General features: G+C 50.5%; 10 protein-coding genes across 10 annotated transcripts; 2 read left to right on the top strand and 8 right to left on the bottom strand.

The window, feature by feature from the left end:
• Positions 1–454: 454 nt before the first annotated feature.
• On the bottom strand, positions 455–1274 carry N7462_008901 (putative GAJ protein; the record flags this gene model as incomplete). Its single annotated transcript, XM_057080615.1, has 2 exons — positions 455–1123; positions 1272–1274. 2 exons carry the CDS (start codon positions 1272–1274, stop codon positions 455–457), a joined length of 672 nt encoding a protein of 223 aa, XP_056930943.1.
• Positions 1275–2403: 1129 nt separating this feature from the next.
• On the bottom strand, positions 2404–3245 carry N7462_008900 (uncharacterized protein; the record flags this gene model as incomplete). The annotated part of the gene is made up of 2 exons (XM_057080614.1): positions 2404–3047; positions 3107–3245. The coding sequence occupies 2 exons, from the start codon at positions 3243–3245 to the stop codon at positions 2404–2406; spliced, it is 783 nt and encodes a 260-aa protein (XP_056930942.1).
• Positions 3246–3337: 92 nt separating this feature from the next.
• On the top strand, positions 3338–4995 carry N7462_008899 (WD repeat protein; the record flags this gene model as incomplete). The annotated part of the gene is made up of 3 exons (XM_057080613.1): positions 3338–3393; positions 3474–3719; positions 3777–4995. The coding sequence occupies 3 exons, from the start codon at positions 3338–3340 to the stop codon at positions 4993–4995; spliced, it is 1521 nt and encodes a 506-aa protein (XP_056930941.1).
• Positions 4996–5169: 174 nt separating this feature from the next.
• On the bottom strand, positions 5170–5613 carry N7462_008898 (uncharacterized protein; the record flags this gene model as incomplete). Its single annotated transcript, XM_057080612.1, has 1 exon — positions 5170–5613. One exon carries the CDS (start codon positions 5611–5613, stop codon positions 5170–5172), a length of 444 nt encoding a protein of 147 aa, XP_056930940.1.
• Positions 5614–6766: 1153 nt separating this feature from the next.
• On the bottom strand, positions 6767–7351 carry N7462_008897 (translocase of the inner membrane; the record flags this gene model as incomplete). The annotated part of the gene is made up of 3 exons (XM_057080611.1): positions 6767–6805; positions 6873–7046; positions 7103–7351. The coding sequence occupies 3 exons, from the start codon at positions 7349–7351 to the stop codon at positions 6767–6769; spliced, it is 462 nt and encodes a 153-aa protein (XP_056930939.1).
• Positions 7352–8425: 1074 nt separating this feature from the next.
• On the bottom strand, positions 8426–10513 carry CweA (uncharacterized protein; the record flags this gene model as incomplete). Its single annotated transcript, XM_057080610.1, has 2 exons — positions 8426–10378; positions 10436–10513. The coding sequence occupies 2 exons, from the start codon at positions 10511–10513 to the stop codon at positions 8426–8428; spliced, it is 2031 nt and encodes a 676-aa protein (XP_056930938.1).
• A 1857-nt stretch (positions 10514–12370) lies between these two features.
• Positions 12371–12892, bottom strand: N7462_008895 (uncharacterized protein; the record flags this gene model as incomplete). The annotated part of the gene is made up of 1 exon (XM_057080609.1): positions 12371–12892. One exon carries the CDS (start codon positions 12890–12892, stop codon positions 12371–12373), a length of 522 nt encoding a protein of 173 aa, XP_056930937.1.
• A 2258-nt stretch (positions 12893–15150) lies between these two features.
• Positions 15151–16179, top strand: N7462_008894 (zinc-binding alcohol dehydrogenase family protein; the record flags this gene model as incomplete). The annotated part of the gene is made up of 1 exon (XM_057080608.1): positions 15151–16179. One exon carries the CDS (start codon positions 15151–15153, stop codon positions 16177–16179), a length of 1029 nt encoding a protein of 342 aa, XP_056930936.1.
• Positions 16180–16328: 149 nt separating this feature from the next.
• On the bottom strand, positions 16329–17404 carry N7462_008893 (NAD(P)-binding protein; the record flags this gene model as incomplete). The annotated part of the gene is made up of 4 exons (XM_057080607.1): positions 16329–16679; positions 16783–16893; positions 16957–17267; positions 17326–17404. 4 exons carry the CDS (start codon positions 17402–17404, stop codon positions 16329–16331), a joined length of 852 nt encoding a protein of 283 aa, XP_056930935.1.
• Positions 17405–17901: 497 nt separating this feature from the next.
• On the bottom strand, positions 17902–20514 carry N7462_008892 (Zn(II)2Cys6 transcription factor; the record flags this gene model as incomplete). Its single annotated transcript, XM_057080606.1, has 7 exons — positions 17902–18103; positions 18176–18234; positions 18290–18372; positions 18423–18821; positions 18868–18987; positions 19040–19292; positions 19360–20514. The coding sequence occupies 7 exons, from the start codon at positions 20512–20514 to the stop codon at positions 17902–17904; spliced, it is 2271 nt and encodes a 756-aa protein (XP_056930934.1).
• Between the last annotated feature and the right edge of the window lie 467 nt (positions 20515–20981).

Raw genomic sequence — 20981 nt, 5'->3', positions numbered from 1 at the left:
CGAACAGCCAAAGACCCAAAGACCCGGACTCGGCCAGTTTCCCCTCTCAAACCCAAACGGGCCCAAGCCTTGGACGCGGAGAACGGGGTCTACGATTCGCGTGTCACTCGGTCAAGCTTCTCTTGGTGAACTCGACTACCCCTTTCTGGGCAGTCGGCACGATTATCACGCTTCTACTTCGGCGATACTGCAATACCACTTGATACGTAGGATCATCTCGGGATTCGTTGAACAGTCTCGCCTCCGTTTCATCCTGCGACACGATTTTCCCAGGCTAAGCTTTTCTCTTCCCGTCTCCGTCCCATCTTCCCCTTCTTCCCCTCCCGCCTTCCCTTGCCCCCCCCCCCATGTTATACCGGATACCTCACGAGGAGTACATGATCGTCAGAAGTGCGACCATACGAGAGGACCGGGGCCTTTTGCCTTAGGGATCCAGGCCGTCGGGACCCGGTAATCAGGGATCCATACCCTCGTCCAGCTCTCGGAGGCCCTCCCCGTCCACGTACTCGGCTCCATAGCACTCACGCAGCACCGCGGTGACAATTTCCCGGTCCCCGCCGGCCAATTGGCGTAGAAAGCCCTCCAGTACATACAGGTTGTCCGTCCATTGCTGCGCCTGCTGCCGGAACCCTGCTAGCTCCTTCTGTAATTGCTGCACGCCCTTGTGGCTTAGGGAGTCGTGCGCCGATGTTGCTCTGGCACGGAGACCGTCGACTTCCGTCGCTAACTCGGTTTTCCTGCCCAGCGCGGCCTCGAGCTCGCACTCGCCGATCTGGTCGGATTCCTCCTGGTGCTGTGCGGTCGCAGCGGCCAGCGCCGCGGCAGCCTCGGTGTGCGCTATCCGAGCCTTCTCCACCTCCGTCTTCACCCGGGCCAACTGTTGCTCGCGGGTGTGCCTCTCGTCTGTCCCGAAGCTCCAGTACCAGTTCCCGCTGCCGATCTTTTCCACGCGCAGCCGGTTCTCGTCAGTCAGCGTTTGTATGTATTCTTTGACCTGAATGCTGTGAATCGATGCCACCGCCGGGAGCGCCTTTTCCAGGTCTTTCAACGTATGGCAGGTGCCAGTGGCCTGTAGGTGGGCCAGAATGAGATCTTGTTTTTCACCCTTAGACAGCTTGGGCGGCTTGGTCGCGTTAGTAGCCTCTTCCCTTGTCTGCCAATATCTCTCGTCTCCTTTCTCTCCCCCACCCTGGGAGTCTCTGGGGGGACAGTGTGCCCCTTTCAGACCAACAGTCGAATCAACAAAGGTCGATAGCGGGGGGGCCACGTACCATGGTGTCGTCCGCTGAGATCCGGGGCCCACAAAGGAGCCTGAGGCGTTCTGGACGATATTCCTTTTCCTTGGTTCGGGCGAAGAAGCTTATCTGACTGCGGAATTCCCAGATGTTACTAAGATTGACCGAAGAAAGCCAAGCTTTTAATGGTGGCGTGAAGCCAAGATGGCCTCGATGATGACGATGGTGATGATGGTGGTGGTGGTGGTGATCGATGGTCGAAGGGCGAAGTTTGTCCCCCTCACTGGTTTCACCATAATGCACACAATCAGCTCCTCCGTGGAACTTCTTTGCGATACCTCAAAACAACCATTGTCAGATCTGGGTCTATTGCCTCTCGTATATCTGAAAACAGAGTGGTGCAGTACTAGCTGCCTTAGTTTCCTACAGTTGGCTCTATAGGGCTTAGTTTGAGGGTCGTGGATCGTATTTTCATCTGATTGTATGATTGTATGATTGTATAACCGTATACACTACGTTACGTGCACATGGGCAACCTAGGATTTCTCCAGGAGAAAATAAATTGACCACGCGACGAGAGATAAGGGATTAATTATCTCCTGACCTGTAAAATAACCTCTCGCAGCCCTCAGGTCCACTTTCTCCTTCCGGACTCGGTGAAATGGAACGGATCTATCTGCCCCATGAATGCAGTCGACAGAGCTCGGGGCTTCGTCGGTCACGGGCGGATCTTCAGGTACGAACAGACCAGAAAATACAGACACATCTCATGTACAGAAGACATGAGTAAGACGAGCCAGACCGTTCCGTGCCGCCGTCGGGGAGAGGAGGAAAAGGGCGTTTCACAGATGATTGTTGAACTTTCTTTCGGCTGACGTGAGATTGAAGCTTCTCCTCTCCGCCTCCCAAACTCCCCCTGTCAAGAAAGACCCTGGAAGTTCCCTGATCGCCCACGCTGTTTGATCTCCAGGCTAGCGCCGGGGTCACACGATTCTCTGGACCGTCGCGTGGCGGTGGATGCAAAAGAAGGGTCTCCGAGGAGCGCGCAAAACACCCGCGGGGGAATGAGCTAATTTGAATGCAACCCTGAATATTGCACAACCTGCGGGATAATTTGCCTCATAGACAGAGAATCAATGGCTTACATGATTGATAATCATGTTGCTGGTCATCTTTCGTCCTCTCCAGATTCTGCGTCGGCAATGGATACTCTATTTCCCAATTTGCGGCGCTTGGCCGTCCGTTGCACACTCTTTGGATTCTCTTGCGAAGTAGCCATGTCGCTGGTGGCACCCACATTCATTCGTTTTCGTCGTCGGCTTGGTTCACCCAGCTGTGAAATGGTGGTAGCGTCACTGTGAGCACCTGTCTCGTCGTCTTCCTGCGGGCGTTCCTGGGGCGCTTCCGGTACTTCTTCTCCTTCCACAAGGACCAAATCCCCGGTTTCTCCAAGGACTTCTTTAGCCATTTCTTCCACCAGAATTCCCATGGCGATCAAAGCAGTCTCATCCATGCTTTGGTGGTCATGGAGCCCGTGGTCGTCCGTCGCATATTCGTAGAAGTCGGCCGCGTAGGCATGAACGGCCTCGAGGGTGCTGGAGTCTGGCAGAACCAGATGCGACGGTAGCCTCTCATGCGCGAAATATGCATCTCCTTCCCCGGCAGATGCCAAGCGTTGATGTTTGGTGGGATAATTCTGTGCGCGAGCGAGAACCTCCTCCGGGCGGAGGCTTCGAGCTCCCGAAGAGGCCGTGTCTCGATAGCGCGAGGCAAAGGCTGCCGCAGGGTGAAACCCTCGCTGATTTACCCGGCCTGTATCAATTAGACTTCTAAATTCCAAGGGTATGCACATCGTTTCTTGTCAAGCATACCTGCTACGGCATCGTAAAGACTGGAGTTGAACCGGCGTTTGGAGTGTCTGGATTCGGTTTCCAAAGGCTCCTCCTCCGGCTGGCTGGGGGGTACGACGAAAGCGTTCTGGCTCTGACTGAGCGACTTTCCGTAGGACATCCTCACGTAATGCCTAGAGCCCCAGACAGGGCCCGACAAAACATGGACAAGAAGTAGAAATTCAAGGTCGAGGACGTTCACCTCAAAATTCAATGCGCCGGGATAACCTTGATCCGATGAGGTCACCCTACCCCGGCCTTCTCCCCGAGTCTTTTGATCTCGACTCTGGTCCTCTCGAATACCTCGCAAGCATCGGCGCTGATGAATGAATTCCTATCTTCTTAACAGGGCCCTTGGGTCTATAACACCAAACGCCTTCCATGTAGCCCAGACAACACGGCTAGTGCACCACTTCGAGCCTTCGCCTGGGATTCGGTTCTCCAGTCGCAGAGCCGCACCCGCGGATCAGCTTCAGAATGACCAAATACCCCCAAACGAAGACTCTGGGTCCGAATTTGATTCTATCGCGGACCAAGTATTTGCCCACAAATCAGGTGTGAATTGCCTGGCAATTGACCAATTCGAGGGACGATAGTACGTGCAAGCAGTTGCGCTCTCCGCTTTCTTATGATTTCCCTCTGACGAGAATAGTATGATATCTGGGGGAGCAGATCCGTCAATTCACCTCTGGGATCTTGAAAGTAGGGGTTCAGAGCTCAAGCACACCCATCGGGCTCGCGCATCAGTCAGTAAATCTTCACACAATGACGCACATACCCACGCCATTACCTCCCTCTCGATCTATCCCTTCGACCCGGTTCCCTCGACCATATTTTCGACGTCGCATGATGGTACCTTGAATCTATCCGCACTCCAATCCCCGGCGATTACCCCGGTACATCGATTCAACATTGGTTGCACGCCCTATGCGCACTCATTTTCCTCTCAGCCTGGATCCACCTTGCAAGTGGCAGTTGCAACCTCAGAGCAGTCGGTGCGGTTAGTGGACTTGCGATCAGGATTAGCAACACATGGCTTGCCAGGGCACACTGGCGCCGTACTATCGGTTTCTTGGGCCCCGCACCGGCCGTATCTCCTCGCGTCGGGGTCAGTGGACAACCGAGTGATCATCTTCGACGTTCGGCGGGGTGGTCATAACTCTGCCATTGCAACACTGGACAAGGATGACTTTGTGGGCATGGTTCCGCCGGGTTATGGGGCCGCACCTGAGGCCTATACTAACCGGCTGGCGTTTTCCCGCCACGCTCGTGCACACAATGGTGCTGTAACAGGAGTTCGCTGGACCTCCAATGGCAGCCATATTGTCACAGCCGGGCAGGACTCGCGCATTCGGGTGTGGGATGCAAGTACGGGTGCGAACAGCCTTGTGCATTTTGGACCTCGCGTTCGGAATAGCGCGTCGTCCCACTTGGCTGAACGGGCACCCTTGCTCCTGCCCAAGGGCCTCATGAACCCCGGCCATGAAACCTTACTGTGGCCCAACTTCAACGAACAAGATGACCGGGGCGAGATCTTCATGTTTGAACTCCGCGAGGGAACTTTTATCAAGCGTCTTCGGGTTCCCAATCTTACGAATGCGTCGAGCTCGTACCGTGCCCGTGGGAATGCACTTAGCGCTGGGCGGATTAACGATCTAGCCTGGCGGGGCAACGGTGCTTCTGGTGAGGGTCTGGAGCTGTTCTCTGCCCATGGTGATGGGACTATCCGCAGTTGGGTGTCTCGGGAACCAGATGGAGAACCTACGGAAGAGGAAGAGGCAGCGCTGGCTGATAGGAAAAGAAAGCGAGACGTATTAGACGAAATCTACCAGGGATTTATCACACCTGAAGCACCCAGAACCTATACGTGACGTGGATATTGTGTACATTTCATGAAATATACGTTATATTGACAGCGATTATGTTTTTCTTGTTCCAATCTATCCAGCCTTGAACTCGTGCCATGTGGCAAGGTCCCAGGATACAAAACATGCGCAGAGAACGCAGAGGCGGCTCTTCATCGAGGAATGAGAGAAAGTCCTACTTCACTCATTGTGCCAGTAGTTCTCTCCAATGTTTTCATGCGCATCCTCATCCTCCTTTGCATACTGATCGAACATGCCCCGGTTATGGTTGTGATGCTTCATTTCGCGATGATCACGCGTAGCACCGGGGATATTTGTGCCCACATAGGCACGCTTGGACTCCACGCTGGCAGGCATGGAATTGCCTACGCCCGTCAGGACCTCCCCCGTCAAGCCAATATCACGAGTGGACCGAGGCAAGTCAGTGTCGTTGTCTGCTGCAAATGCGGTTGAGGGCTGGGCAATCCCGTTGTTGTCGTAGAGAGCATTCTCTGATCGCTGGTCTGGGCGAGGCACAGACGGGATGATACGCTGTCTGCCAGCGTCGTTTGGGATTGTAGTTCCATGAACAGCCATCTCAGAGAGACTGCCGCCTCCGTGGGGGTCTTGCTTGCGGGAGGCCATAGTTGAGTTGGAATGGAATGACTGGCTTGTGAGGTGGTTTTAGCCTAGTCCTCGATGGCGACGACGAAGAGGATTTCAGATAATGATAGAATTATAAAAATTCAACTATGAAGAAACTGAGTGTTCTGTGCACATTGCCATTTATAGATCTACGGTGATTATGTACTCTGAGTGTGCGAAGGAACTGGAGGCGGAAAATGATGAATGCATGATATCATGTTCAAGCCAGCTTGATTGGGTGATGACTTCCCGCAAATAACAAAAAGGCGTTGATACTGATATATTATCTCAGACTGCTTTCATGACTCATTGAGATCCCTCGTTCTACGAAAACCAAGCGTGATCGGTATCGAAGCCTGGTGGTCGCAATCGAGTTTGTAAACACTCTAAGCTGAAGAAACATGGATTATTACCGAGATCAAGCTTTGACCTCACATCGAGAATATTGCCACAATGTTACCGAAACGTATGAGGACCTAGAGATCCAGAGGCAAGAGATCCCTGCTCACGCTACCCCACCCTTTTTTTCAGATATTCAACCATGACCGGTTTCTGTTCCTCCCACATGAAAACCTTAAATTTCGCATACATCTTGTTGTCCTTACAAAGCCATAGAATGCACAACTTACCTGATCCGAATGATGCCTATACATCTTAAATAGCACTGGAATAAGGCTGGTTTTCCATCTGCATAATAACGTTGCGCCTGCATTGATCAGGCATTCTATAGAGTCCAATTGGTCAAACGACGATTCTGCAATCGGTACACTACTTAACAGTGACTAGCTTAAAATGTTGTGTCAGACTATCCGCTTGTGGTTTCTCTGCTTTAGCATTGATATACAAGTGTCTGGTAACCGAGGTATAGTCATACCTCGGATGATGGAATTTTCATACACACAAGGGTTGATGACCCGAACAACTAGATATTTTCAATCACTATACGGCCTATTTTTGGTAGAAGATCAGAGGTGAATGAAAAAAAAATCTATGAGTAATTCTATAACGGCCTAAACCAGCCGTCCGAATCAAATGCCTGAGATGAGAGGGCTGAACATGGGAATATTGGTACAATGTAAGAGAAAGGTAGAATGTTGACAAGGATCGGAGGAAAATATGCGGTCACGCATGAGTAGATCGAGGAAGGAGACTTTTAAGCCACGGCCTGCTGCTCTGACGGGGCCGGAGGAAGCTGTACAAGATTCAAGGTCAGCAAACACGCTTGCGTCTCATGCTTGTATGGGCCCGGTAGTTCATACCTCAAGTTTTGTGTTATCAGCCATCATACGCTGGAAACCGATACCGACACCCTCAATGACACCAAGGAAGACGGCGCACATGATCGCAGAGTTCCGCGCGGCCTTGACACCGCCACGGACGGCGAGGGCACCACCAGTGAAGAAACCGGCAATGATCGAATTGAAGGGATCCTCCTGCACAAGCAATTAGCAGCGGCTTCCGGGACATCGAATGGCCAATGTTTACGAACCTTCTTCCGGATTCCCTTGATGGCGCAGTCAAAAGTGCTGAAAAGTCCTCCCCACACACCGAAGTTTCCACCGAGCACCGGAGCGCGAGCCTTGATAGCAGTGAGGGCGCCTATCCGTCGCTCGCCGTAGGGACTGTTTCGATAACCCTTGACACCGTGCCAGACAGCACCACCAATTGCACCCATGCAGAAGGCACCGCCGAAATCGCTCAAGGCGACCCAGGGGCAGGGATCCCGTGAGTGGTCCATGGTATATGAATAAAGAAAGGCGGGAAATCAAGGAAGGAAAGGCGGCTCGTCGGGAGGAAGAGCAGTTGTCGAAGGCGCAACACTCAGGGACGTATATTGGGGTTGGGAGTCAGGAGGAGTAGGTCGTTAAGGCTTGATAGTTGGTGGATGGCAACAAGATGGCAACAAGCCGTTGAAAGGTGCGGCGACACCAGATAAGATTGGCGTTGCGGGTCGATGACTTTTTCGGTGATTCACGTGACCTGGGGAAGGTGAGTCTGTTCGTGGCTTCTAGGGTCTTTCAATTTGGATTACTTTAAAGAAGACAAACCCTGCTACTAATTTTAATGTTTTTTGAGTCTAGCTAAATGATGAATAAGCTGAATACTATCACTACGGCTTAAGATACAAGGGCTCGTGAGTCAAAGTATAGAGTGTAGGGTGGGTGCTTGTCTACTCTGTCGGGTTCCTATTCTGTATCGCAATTTTTGGAACCAAAAGTCTCTCGAATAATTCCTAGATGGTAGCTTTCTTTTCGGGGAAGTTATGTTCTAGTTGAACTTTTGGAAGGTTGTCTCTATTGAGCGAGAAATGTAGTTGAAGGATGTAGTAGGAGCACCCAAGTAGGCAAGCAACGTCATCAAACCTAAGAGGAAAGTCGGACTAGGATCGTCATGGGTCCCTTATATGACGAAGCTCAGTCCATCGGGATATACGAGTATTCATTATTCTATATGCATATCATGGTCCGTGCGCTTCTTGAGTTGTTGAGCAGAGCTGAAAATGAGTATGAATCAGGGAAGCATCATCAATGGATCACACGAGGATGGACAAAGCAGGCTTCCCTCGCGTGAGGATCAGCTTGGAGATTTTATACTCGTACAATTCTACAAGAGCAGAAAATTCATAAGAAAGAGAAATCGAAAGTTGATATTGAATAAATACTCTTGAGACCCCGTTTGAAACAGGCAGTGAACATTAATGTTTGACGCAACCAACATGGAGGTACACAAAGTTATACGAAAAGACACAAGGGAAGAAAAAATTGAGAAATATCGAAAACTGTGTCTCCAGCACCCGAGGATTCGGGTATGTTTACAGAACGAAGGCGAGAACACCAACAATAGCAGCGGCAACCGAAGCAATGCCACCAGAGACGCGAGCAGCATTACCAGTAAACATGTGGCCGGAGGGGGTCGCCGACGCACTGTGCATAGCATCGGCACCGCTAGGCCGCAGGTTGAGACCCATACTGCTGGAGGGAGTGGCCATGGGCATCATGCTGGAGGATGATGCCATAGGAACATGCACCGGGATCATGGAATAGGCAGCGCTGGAGCTGGCGGGGCGCTGAGGCATGTAGTTGTAGCTTTGGTAAGGAACATAGGACGAGGAAGGAGCAGCAGGGACCGAGGCAAACTGAGAACCGTGCATGGCGGGCGCAGAGTAGACCACCTTGGGGTCGACAACCTCCTCCGGGGTAGCCGACATAGGGACAGCAGCGCTGGTTTGGACAACCTGAGAAACGACAGGCTGCGCGTAAACAGTCTTGGTGGGATGGACCTCCTTGTACTGGGTCTTGGTCACAGTGCGGACAACTTCGTGGACTTGGGCGGCGCATTGGGGAACCTCCTCGTGGTCCTCACGAGGAGCCTGAGGTGGAGCAGGCCGCTCCCAGTGAGGCTCGAAAGAACCGGCAGGGGGACCAGCAGGAGCAGCAGGAGCCGGTGGGGAAGCAGGAGCTTCGTAGTGATGGGCCAGCGGCACAACGACCGTCTCGGGGTGCTGAACAGGGTGCTCGGGGTAAGGCATCCAGGGCATGTGGGGGACCTCATACACGGGAGGGTGGACAGTGGTGCTGTCAACCTTGATGGCGTGGTTATCCTCGTGATGCTCATTCACACCCGTATCAATGCCAACAGAGGTGGGGTTTTCAAAAGAGCTTCCCTCGTCATCACCAGAAGGACCGCCCATTGCAGTTCCACCTCCAGCAACACGATCAGGAGAGTAGGCACGACGGAAAGGGCCGGGACCACCCCCCGAGATGTAGGGACCGGGACCTCCCACCACAGGGAATGCGGCAACTGGAGGATCCTCATAGACATCTTCGTGCTTGAGGTCGATGGAGTGGTCATCTTGATAGTGCTCGTGGACATCGGTAGAGGTATCGAGGGTGATGGGGGCAGAGAAAGTCTGACCACCATCATTTCCGGAGGGACCACCCATAGCGGTGCCACCCTCCTCCGGCTCCCAGCTGCGCTTGAAACCACCGAACGGAATCACAGGGGCAGGGTACACATCTTTGTGTTTCAGGTCAATTGAGTGATCATCGTGGCTGTACTCATCGACGTCGGTGTTGAAATCGCCCGTGATAGGGTTACCGAAGTCCTCGCCCTCATCATCACCAGAAGGGCCACCCTCAGCCGTGCCACCGGAGACAAAGCCCCCATTGAAGCCGTGGGCGCTGCCACCACTAGGGCCGCCCATAGCAGTGCCACCAACCTCGGGACCCCAGCGCTTGACAAAAGCTTCAGCAGGAACGTGGTAATGCTCACCACCCTGGCTGGAACCCTCACGGAAACCGGCAGGGGGGCCGTGGAAGCCAGGCGCAATCGGGGCGTAGACTGGAGCTGGATGGATGTTCTTGTTCTTCACCTTGATAGAGTGATCATCTTTCTGGTACTCGTCGACATCGGTGTGAATGTTGGCAGTGATGGGCATGTCAAAGGTCTGGCCTTCATCATTACCAGAAGGACCACCCATGGCAGTGCCGCCGTGTCGCCAATGACGCTTGGGGAAGGGACCCTCACCCGGTCCAAAGACAGGCCCATAGGGACCAGGGGCGGGTGGAGGCGGGTATACATCCTTGTTCTTCACCTTGATGGAGTGGTCGTCCTTGCTATACTCATCAACATTGGTGTGAGTGTGAACGTTGGCCGCATATGGGCTAGTGAAGCCACCATCCTCATCATTGCCTGAGGGGCCACCCATCGCGGTGCCACCGCTATGAGGGTAAAGGTGGCGGGCCTGTACCCCGTTGCTGGTTGGCTAATCTGCCTCGTTAGTAGACTGTTCTATTCGCCTCGCATGTTCATGTCGACATACAGCGTGATGCTCCATGGCCTGAGCCTGAGCAGCGGCAGCCAACAGGGCCAAAGGAATTCCACCGACAAAGCCCTTCATCGTGATAGTATGCAATATAGAATATTACTGGAGAAACGGATAGATGGATATTGCGTGGATAGGTTAAAAGAGTGACAGTAAGCACACAATGCTATGGGAGCACGGAAAAGAATGGCGCAATTAGTTTGAAGATACTCCCTCGCACGCTGCAAAAAGGAACAATTCTCCCGTGCTCAGGAGGTCGTTAGACCTTTAGTACTTGCGATACATTCATGATGATCTAAAGACATTTCCCGAGGAATGCGACTCAGTGGATGAGGATGGGGTCTGTCGACCAGGCCAAGGACACAGAAACCAGGCCAGAATGCCATTGAGAATGGACAGCAGCATCAACATGATGGCTTTGGCCCCTCGCGGTATAAACAAATGCTGGTCACTGTCCAGAGTAGGTGGTGCTGCGACATTCCCCGGGTCGTGGAGAGGGATAGATCACCAGGGGATCGGTATTCACGAGGGCGAATATCTGTGACCCCCTTGGTCAAGACCCAGTACCTGGCCGTCTCCACGGCCCTGCAAAGGCAGTGCCCTCATGACGGCATAGGATTGAAATTAGTTGTGAAATCAGATGTCCAGGAGAGCGAAGGCGTGCAAAGAATGGTCGACGGTCAAATACTCGAACAACCCGTGCTAGATCGCGACTCCATAGCGATGTTTTGAAACACGGGGGCAGCCATGCTTTTTTGCCGCGAGTGAATTCCACATGATGTCAATCGCAAGACTCGCAACTTGCAAGTGGCTCAGCAGCTTTTGCATTGCCCTTTCAGGAGTTGATAGTCCAGGTTGGAGACATCAACATGAAAACCACCTTCCGATTCCTTGGAAGTGTCGAGTCCCACGTGACCGTGGTTCTCACACAGAACAAATCTCGCAGAGCAGAAACTGCTGGAAATTGTGTTGTTTTCTCAACGGCTACGAGACTACGCAATGGCATTGCTTTCCTCATTTGACTAGCGAGTGTAAGACTTTCTGAAGCAAGATCCTGTCTTGGAAAGTGTGGTATGTATCCCGTCTTCGACATTCCCCTCCCATCGCCCTCACTGAAGAGGACCCAAAACTGGGAGACGAACTTCCTATCGGGGAAGAAATAATCTCCAGAGCCGATCAGCCCCGTAGGGCCGAAGGCAACACAACGCCGTGGACTTTGTCAGAAAAGACAGGGCGTTGGTCGTGGCAGGCTCCGTTACTTTTTGATGAAGAAGAAAAAGAACAGGCCGCTGGGCAAATTTCGGCGGCCTTTTGTAGGTGCCATGGGGGTCACGTGCCCGGGCCGCGATTAGTCCCGAGGTGGAGCCCGTTTTACGCGACATTCGGTTGGCTTCATCCAGTGTGTATTTACTCCGGCCTACAAGTCCGCTTCGGCACCACGACAGACAGCTTGGTGGAGCGGAGTGGAGCTGGGAAGGCCCTGCACTCGGGGATCCCGAAGATTGTCTTGTTTTCTCATGATCAGATTCATATGTCGCGGTAATAATATCCACAGCGGCCGCCCGCAGCTTTCATCATCCAATGCCAACTTCGGACGAGCACAAAAGACTCAAAACAACAATAGAGCGCACTGTCGGTCTAAAATCCAAACGACGAGCAATGTACAATGCAAAGATGTGGTGACTTCCTCCAGCGATTTCCCTTCAGATCCTCATGTGAGGTTGTCCATCTGGTCGGGCCCCAGTCGCGCCTGCCATTATACCCAAAAAAGCACAGTCGTGTGCGCCGCAAACTCCCAGTCACGAAGGACAGTGAACATGATCCGTCAAAATAAAGGGGATTAAGACATAACAAGATCCAGAGACCGCATGTAGCCTGTGGCTTCGGAGAGACTTGGTGGGAACCGGAAACCGGAAATGAGACCATCCCCCATCATCCCCCCAACGCGGTCTGCTCAGCACTGTCTCTCCAAGCCGCTCCTCCTACTGCAGCTGTGATGCCCAACGCGATCGCGATCATGGTTCCGACCGTCACGATCGCAACCACAGCCTTCAGCGCCATCCGCTGTCTCGTACTCAATGACTGCATGCAAGAGCGTGGCGGGTTCTGTGCTTCCCAGAGCTTCGATCGTCGAGGACTGTCGTTTCGCATTGTCGCATAGGGGCCGGCATTTTCAATATCCCGCAGGCCACTTCGTTCGCGGCTGGCGTTCTTAGTCTCGAAAGTCAGCTGCTCATATGAGATGGTTGGCGAGCTATGGCGATAGAACGGCGAATATGGCTTAGCTCCGATCGACGGGTCAAATTCGTGCGTCCGGGCTTCGTGCATCGAGGGAGTCGATTGAACTGACGTCGGCGGCGACTGGATTCTTGGTGTCGAAGAGTGTTTCTCATCGTTACTCTTGATGGACGCGGCCACCTGGGCCCCAATCACCCCGAGCCCATGCAGACTCATCGCGCAGGTCGTGGGGCTTAGTGCTTGCCAGGTTTGGGTTGGATGACCCCGGATCAGAAGATCTTCGACAGAGACTTCCGAAATGCTTTAGTGGAGGACAGGGATCTCCTCAGGCTTTGGCGTTTGGATTTAACCGCGTTGGTGGACTTGGGTTGGCGTTGGTGTTGGGTGATTGTTTCGGCAGGAATAGTAACTGTTGGGACTCCCCCATACATAAACAACCCCAGATCCACCTGGAATGCGCTCCAAGTCCAGGAGGCCCGAGACAATCGCATCGCTTGGACGATGACGAAAACGGCCAGGAAGGTGCAAAATAGTGGCAAATAGCCGAGACGGAGGCGTCAGTATAGCGCAGCCGGTTTTTGAGATCAGGTCTCGGGCACGGAGCTGCTGATATTCCAATACGCTCCTTTCCCTTCTTTAACGGCAATCCTTTCCATACGTTCCAAGTCGATCTGGATTGTGTAGAATGAAATCCTACATCCTACAAGGGAGCGACATCCCCCTATGCGAAACCCTGAGTCGTTTTGCATGTAAGGCGGCTGTTTGGGCACTTTGTTCCCATCCCTAGATTGAGCGTCTCGTGCAACCGTCAACAGCATTCCCTCGAGTATCCCCCAAAGGGATTGGCCTCCCCCTGCAGAAAATCTCTTCTTTCTATTGGCAGCTCCCTGCCTGAAGCATACCAAGTGTCTGAGTATGTTGATGATCCATGCCAACCCGTTCCATAGGCCGTGTTCATCCCCCCCCCCCCCCCTACCCCCTATCATCCACTCGGCGTGAGGATCACAGACCTGATTTTAGGTACGTCGGGCCCGCAAAGTCTATAACTTACACTTCGTTAGATGGTGGGTCCCCTGGTGCTGCAGGCCCCAATCCCGCTAGTAGTAGTATAGCGCCCGCTAGACCAGCCGGTCGGCCTATCTTAATATCCCAGTTTTCAACGCGATCTTGTGTCGTAGGTTCGAATCTCATGAACGTATCCTGGTCTTGATGGTGCAAGCCGATTATCTTAGCGCGCATATGCTGTGTTACTGGTCCGTATCGGGGTTGCGGGGCAGTCTTTCTGATTTCGAAAGCATGTATGGTGATCGGCACCACAGGAGGGTTGGACTAAAAGCGAAAGTCTCTGAGAGTCGGAAAAACAGGAGACTACGTATTTCCGATTAAATATTCTCAAGCTTTCAATTATCGCATATACAGGCTCACAAGAGGTCCGGACTCAGATGTCTTATATATTTCTTCTACCTGCTTCTCGAATCCAAGGGGTTCCATTCCAGCGTACATGGAGCGTAGAAGCGGATCAGCGGAGCACGAAGAGAGATGGTACCCCAAGAACCAGGAACAAGAAAAATTGTCTTCTTATTTTATCAGTACAATAAATTTAAAATAAATCACTTCATTTAGAATACAGTGCAGAAGGTAATGGATCTTAATTTTTAGAGATGTTGTTTCTTTTAACCCCAGTGGCGAGTTTGTATCTGAGGAACCAGACGGAGGTATATATATATACGTATCTCCACAGTTGTTTGACTACTTAAGCACATAACCTTGACTCTTAACTTCTATAGCAGGTTTATCATACTATGCTACCTCGAAACTACAATATTAGCTCGAAAATATTGCTTTTCATTCATTATGTTTAGTTTGTTGAAAATTTTCTTCGTCGTCACAGATAATAGATTTGTGTTAACTCTTAAGTCCCTGTCGGTGAGTCCCAAAACCGACTTAGACCGAAAAATTCCCCAAGAATTCATTGGATATAGAGATATACACCTGAGAATCTCTTAGACATCTCTGTCTGAATTTATAGTTTTGATCCGTTTCGTGTAATTGCGAAGAGACCGCCTGCGGAGAATAGGCGGACTTAAACACATCTCGGCGATTTCAATTAAAAGCTACGTATTTTGGCCCACATCCCGAACGGAGTTATCAGATATCCACCTTGGCACAGACTAGGTACTGGGCCTTTGGTCGAAAAAATATATACATCTATAAGATGGCGACGGATTTATGGCGCACTTAAAGACCTTATGCCCGAATGATTATACAGATTTTCCACTTAGACGGTCAAGTTGGGCTGTTGAACACGCGTACGCGAAACTGTCAAAAAAGGTCCGAAGTTTCAAGCTCAAATATACATATAAACCACCTTTATTCCATCTCATATACAATATGTCGGTACTGTTAAAACAAAATTGAAAGAAAAATATTTGGAACCAAAGCTATTTCCAACCCCTCTAATCATATCGATCGCAATGAACCTCTCCAACGCTGCAGCCCTTTTGCTTGGTAAAGGCCAACCTCTTCAGGTCCAACCGGTGGATTATATATCCCCTGAAAAAAATGAATTGATTGTGAAAAACCACGCCGTTGCCATCAATCCAGTAGATGGCTCCATGCAAAAGCTAGGAAATGAGCTATTTCCATGGATGAAATTTCCTCAAATCTCTGGCTCCGATGTCGCGGGTGAAGTTGTTGAGGTAGGCCCCGGTGTGACTAGGTTCAAACCTGGTGATCGAGTTTGTGGCCTGGCCATAGGCGTACCGCCGCCTAGTGGAGGAAAATTGAGCGGTGCCTTTCAAACATTCACCCTCTTGAAAGAAGTATTGACCTCTCACATCCCCGAGTCTCTGGCTTTCGAAAACGCGGTTGTCACCCCTCTCGCACTATCCACGGCAGCTTGTGGTCTATATCAAAAGGATTACTTAGCTCTTGTACCGCCTTCATTATATCCTAAACCAACAGGAAAATGTATCGTCATCTGGGCTGGGTCCTCTAGTGTTGGAAGTAACGCCATTCAGCTTGCTGTCGCTTCCGGATATGAGGTCATAACCACGGCATCCCCGAAGAATTTTGAATATACGAGAAAACTTGGAGCATCACATGTCTTTGATTATAAGAGCGAGAGTGTCACCAAGGATATTATCGCGTTATTGAAGGGAAAGACCATTGCTGGTGCAGTCTCCATTGGACAAGGCTCAGTCAAGGCGTGCTACGAAATACTCGCCCACTCCGAGGGCAATAAATTTGTGGCCTCAGCGGCTCCGCTCACCGAGGAGCTTCCAAGTGGCTTACAGTCGAAGTTTATTTTCGGGAGCAATCTCAAAGACAATGAAGTCGGACCAATGATCTGGCGCGAGTTCTTTCCAGCGGCACTCGAACGAGGCAAATGGAGCAACGTTCCAGGGCCAGAGATCGTGGGACAGGGCCTCACTTCAATCCAGAATGCAATTGACATTCTCAGCAACGGAGTTTCAGCAAGAAAAGTCGTTGTCAAGCTCTAAATACGCACATAAGAGATCCATATAGCATTACGTATTTCTGAAATCAGCTCTTTAAATTCGTATGCTCATAGAGATAATAAAGGCCTTCGAACGTACATTCATGCTTTACACTAAAGACTGTATAAAGCGAAATCAACAAACTGGTGATGTTAGCTGACCAACTTTTCGCTCCATGTTCTGCGTGGGAAATGATACTTACTCCCAATCACACCATTCACAGGTATATCAATCGAGGACGTGTAGCTTGCAGCATCGCTCAAAAGATAGACGTATGCACCACCTAGCTCTTGAACTTCAGCTAGACGAGGAAACCCGCCATAATACTTCAATTGCTGCTCCCAATCTGGCTGTTTAGGCACCCAGTAGGTCATAGCAGTGTTCACCAGTCCAGGTGAGACGCTGTTTACTCGGATTCCATGCGATGCCCATTCCATAGCAAGTGTGTGGGTCATATTACGAATTCCAGCCTTGGAAGCGCCGTAGGGGGCCGATGGGACGCGCTGGGAGGTGTCAGAAGACCAAACCAGGGAGAAAAAAGTCAACAGCAAAAGCGAATTACAAAGTAATGTCATTTTTATAATCAGATCAAATCAGTGATCTTACCTTGTTTGGACGATAGGAAGCCATCGACGCTGTGAATACGATCGACCCCTTGATGCCAAGCTTTATGAATGCTCGTGCGGCGCACCTGGCCGTGTAGAATGCTCCAAATAGCTGATCCATTCCTTGCGGTCAGTCGTGCCAAAGCATAATAATAATTTCCGTGGAGAGACTCACGTTCACAGAGAAGAGAGCTTCAATCTCTTCGGTCGTAAAATCTAGTGCTGCCTTGTGGTTTGTCCGTCCCGCATTCACAACCATCCCATGCAGAGCCCCGGCCTCCTCAACGATTTTGTCGACCGCTTCAGATATACTCGACTCAGCAGTTACGTCAGCTTGGATAGCGAAAAGTTGATTTGGAAATCTCTCGGATAGAGCCTGAAAGTCATCGCCGGTTTCACCGATGTCAATGGAGTAAATTCTGGCTGCGCCATTGACAAGACAACATTCTGCGACACCCAGACCGATTCCACGATTTGCACCAGTTACTGATTATAGTCAGCTCGAGTCTATCATTCTGAGGGGAGAAGGCTCTTGGCGACTGACTAGCGATTACCTTGGCCTCGAGAGCAACCTTGGTCTGAGGCTCGGAAGGAGCTGGGTGGGGTGGAATTGATGAGGACATGGTAGAATAAGTTATAGTTTTCAGAAAAGAAGGCGATTAATCAACTAAGAAAAGCTCCTTTTAACAAGATTGCGTTTATATATATCCAAGTCAAGTGGACATCTTATGTTCCGAACGTTGTGATGCGGGGTTGTACCGTGACCGCGCCCTCGTCTCGGGGGCAGCTTTCTGTATCATACTCCCAAGTACCCTTGTCCAATCCCATGATGGTCCTAATGTGCTCCAGTGATAACAGAATTATTGAAAACATTAGTCAACGGTATTTCGGGAGTTAGAATATCGATCAAATAGCCTCGACTCGAGTCATTGCCCCGCATCGGAGACGCTCCGAGGCTGTCGGATGACGGCATAAAGCAACACCAGAGGGTGCATTGGAGAGTATGACAGCTTAAACACATCTATTAACAACCATAAAGGCTGAAGTATGTTATTTTTATTTTAAGGTATTTTGCATAAATATGGGATTGTGATCCACCAGCTTTCCATGAGTATAGACATTAGTCCATATCAATATCGCACTCGTCATCATTATCATAGTCTCCCCAAAAGTCTTTCAGGTCTTCTACTCTCCAAGCTGTAGCCCAGCCAGTTTCGCGCTCAATTTTGATCAATGTTTCAACAATGGCTGAATGTTCAGAGTAGTGCGACATAACTTTGCCAGCAATCCAAAGTGGCTGAAGCGCGTTAGTCCAACAGCCACTAGATTCATCATGTTAGCAACTTTGCTCTATCCTGTGTTCTCATCATCCCAGATCATGACAGATCACTTACTGGTGCTCGTTTGAAGCTGATATACCACAAATCTGCCGAGCGTGCCAAAGAACGGATTTCTGGTTTCAGTCAGTTGAGAGCTAAAGATTGGCTGTTCCATGGAGATATCCATACCGGTTTCTTAGCTAAGACTAAAGTCTTGGGTTTTCGCTGAAGCAGCAAAAGAGAACTGACATGATACAGTTGATTCCCAGAAACTGGCTGATCTTAGCATGGAGTAGTGGAAGAAATAAGGATTGAGACATACTAGCATCTCCGTTGCCGTACAAGACTGTCGGGAAAGGTTGATCTCTTCCTGCATAATCACTTTGTGTGACGGTGAAAACTGATTTCATCTGACTTGGACGATTTTCGTACCACTGTTCAACTTGACCAAACAATTCCCTCCAGCGATGGACATACGAAATCCCATCTTCTTCAGGAATCGACTGACACGAAGAACAAGGATGTGGTGTTTTGGATGATCCAAACAATACCCCGAGGGTCTGAGCACAGAGATAAACAGTGTAGTTGGCATAAGCGTCAAGGTTTTCCCTTGCAGAAGAGAAGAACATCTGTGATGCTTCGCTACAGCTCATGTCTTTCGGCCGCCAGTTGTGAATAGGGATGATTGTTTCCTCTTCAGATATCAGACCTCCACAGACGTCTAAAATGGTCAGAATTTTTATATATGAAAGACCAAGGTTGCATACCCATTCTTGCGAAGCACCAAAAAAGCGCCTGCTCTTCTTTCCCCGAGAAACCATTTATGCCAGCCGCTTGAATGAGGTATGCACAGCCGTCCAGATGACGCCTCCACTCTTTGGGATTGCCTATCCAGGGTCAGAAGCTTATATTAATTTCAAAATAGGGAGGAAGCCATACAACTTAACATTTCCAAGACACATAAAATCACACATGAGGCTATGACTGGAGTCGTCTTGTTCTCGAGCTCGGGAAGCAGAAGATGAATGGCTTCTTGATAAAGGGACAAGCTTTCAGACTGAGACTTTTCGTTCTTTTGCCTCTCAAGTTGACGAGCAGAAAGTGCCAAGCATGAATAGCGCAGATGAGGTGCGGTTTTTGCCATCTGGGGAAATGTGGAGGCGAAGTGTCGGTTGTTATCAAACATGTCAAGCTAATACTATTAGTATTTGTATGATCCTTTTAGTTTATTGGAGTTAGGGCGGGTTGATGGGACTCACCCATGAGCAAATTTCAATCAGATAGTTCTGCCATAAGAAGTGTTCTCTCTCGGGAGATAGTTCAAATGATCTTCCACTTCTAGAAGACCGACGCCACCTTTCTGTTCGAGTGAAAGAACTTGAGTCACTGTGTGCTTCTGGTGTATGAATTTGAGGAACCGAGCCACGAGAGCTAGTTCGGCTTGGGATATCAGGCCGAGCAGTCCACAGCTGACGGTTTCGCAGAGCTGTATGGAGTGCTTCGTAAGCAGAGCCAGGGAGAAAAACATCGTTGGTCAAATCCGCTGGGTCAGAAAAGACACTATGATCAAATATAGAAGATTGGTTTGTGTTGTATGATCCAGCAACTGATGAATGAAATTGACCATTGTGAGTATAACCTCTGAGTGTGCTCAGATCATCAATGACGTATTCAGGACTAGAGTTGAGGTAGGCATGGGGGGATGGATTCTCTGGAACATTCACTGTCTGATACTCATATTGATGATTCTGGGGATACCGTGGACTGGTGATCTTTTGTAATTGAATACTGTTTGCGCTCTCCCTGCTACCTTCGTGCCCAGGGGATCCTTGGTCTGGAAGTTGGGACAAATGAGAAGACACATCACCCGACAGAGGTGGAGACAATTCCTGTCCATAATTGGTCGGGGATTCAGCTTGCTGATCCGAAGGCTGAGGTATTGAAGCCAGCGGAGCTGCCGCGGCCGTGGAGACTTCATTGGTGTCGATATTTTCATGAGTAGAAGGCGAAGGGGAACAACTATGTGGATCTGGCCAATCTGGAAGATTTCCAGTTTGCTGGTTGAGCGCTTCTTTTATGCGAGGGATCTTGGGCAACGCATTCACAATCTTGAATCTGCTTTGGCGTTTGCTCTTGTTGTTGGTAACAACGCCCTGGCTCATAGAGGGATGATCTGATTCCAGCACTTTGATATTCGCATCGCGGAAGGATCCGAGTACGCGCCACTGGCATTTGTCACCTCGACGTTTGCAGCCTGTGCAAGTTGGTTTGACTTCGTCGCATTTTCGGCGTCTGCGACTGCAGTTGAGGCACCCTGTTCGGGTGCGTTTCTTCCGTTCCGGCGGCATTGAGTCCTGTACTTGCGCTTGCACTGGTAGCTGTGGAATTCCCAAGATGTTATCAATATCCGCCATGACTGTGGTGGGATTACAAAGAGTCACTCTTTCAGTGGGATTATGACCATCCTAGGTAACTTCTGGGCTGCGTAGGTTGTGTCGCGACTGGTGCATGACGCGGGGAAAGAAGAAGAAATATTACCTAAAATAGGGCGTTTAAGCGCATTGCCTCCAAAGCCCCGGACCCACTCGGCAACTTTCTGTTGGTCGGGTCCCCGAGTCATGCCGAGTTTACGGCGTCGTGTGGAGAAAGGCTTCGCGGGGGTTGCCCGAACCAGTGGCGTCACTTGTGGTCCGGTAAATCGATGCGGGACACAGGACACAGGACACAGGACAAGGAAGGACACTAGTTCCCCGGGCAAAGAATTTGTACGGACTTGACCGAGATTTATTTACTATGCACTGCAGGGATGTTGTGGTCTCTATGTGACACATAAAAACATTTCCTAGAATTGCTAAAATTAATTACTTCACCTTGACAGTGA

This window comes from Penicillium macrosclerotiorum, assembly GCF_028827735.1.
Source record: "Penicillium macrosclerotiorum strain IBT 26536 chromosome Unknown utg000008l_segment0_segment0, whole genome shotgun sequence".
Lineage (NCBI taxonomy): Eukaryota > Fungi > Ascomycota > Eurotiomycetes > Eurotiales > Aspergillaceae > Penicillium > Penicillium macrosclerotiorum.
This window is presented reverse-complemented; position numbering and strand designations above follow the sequence as displayed.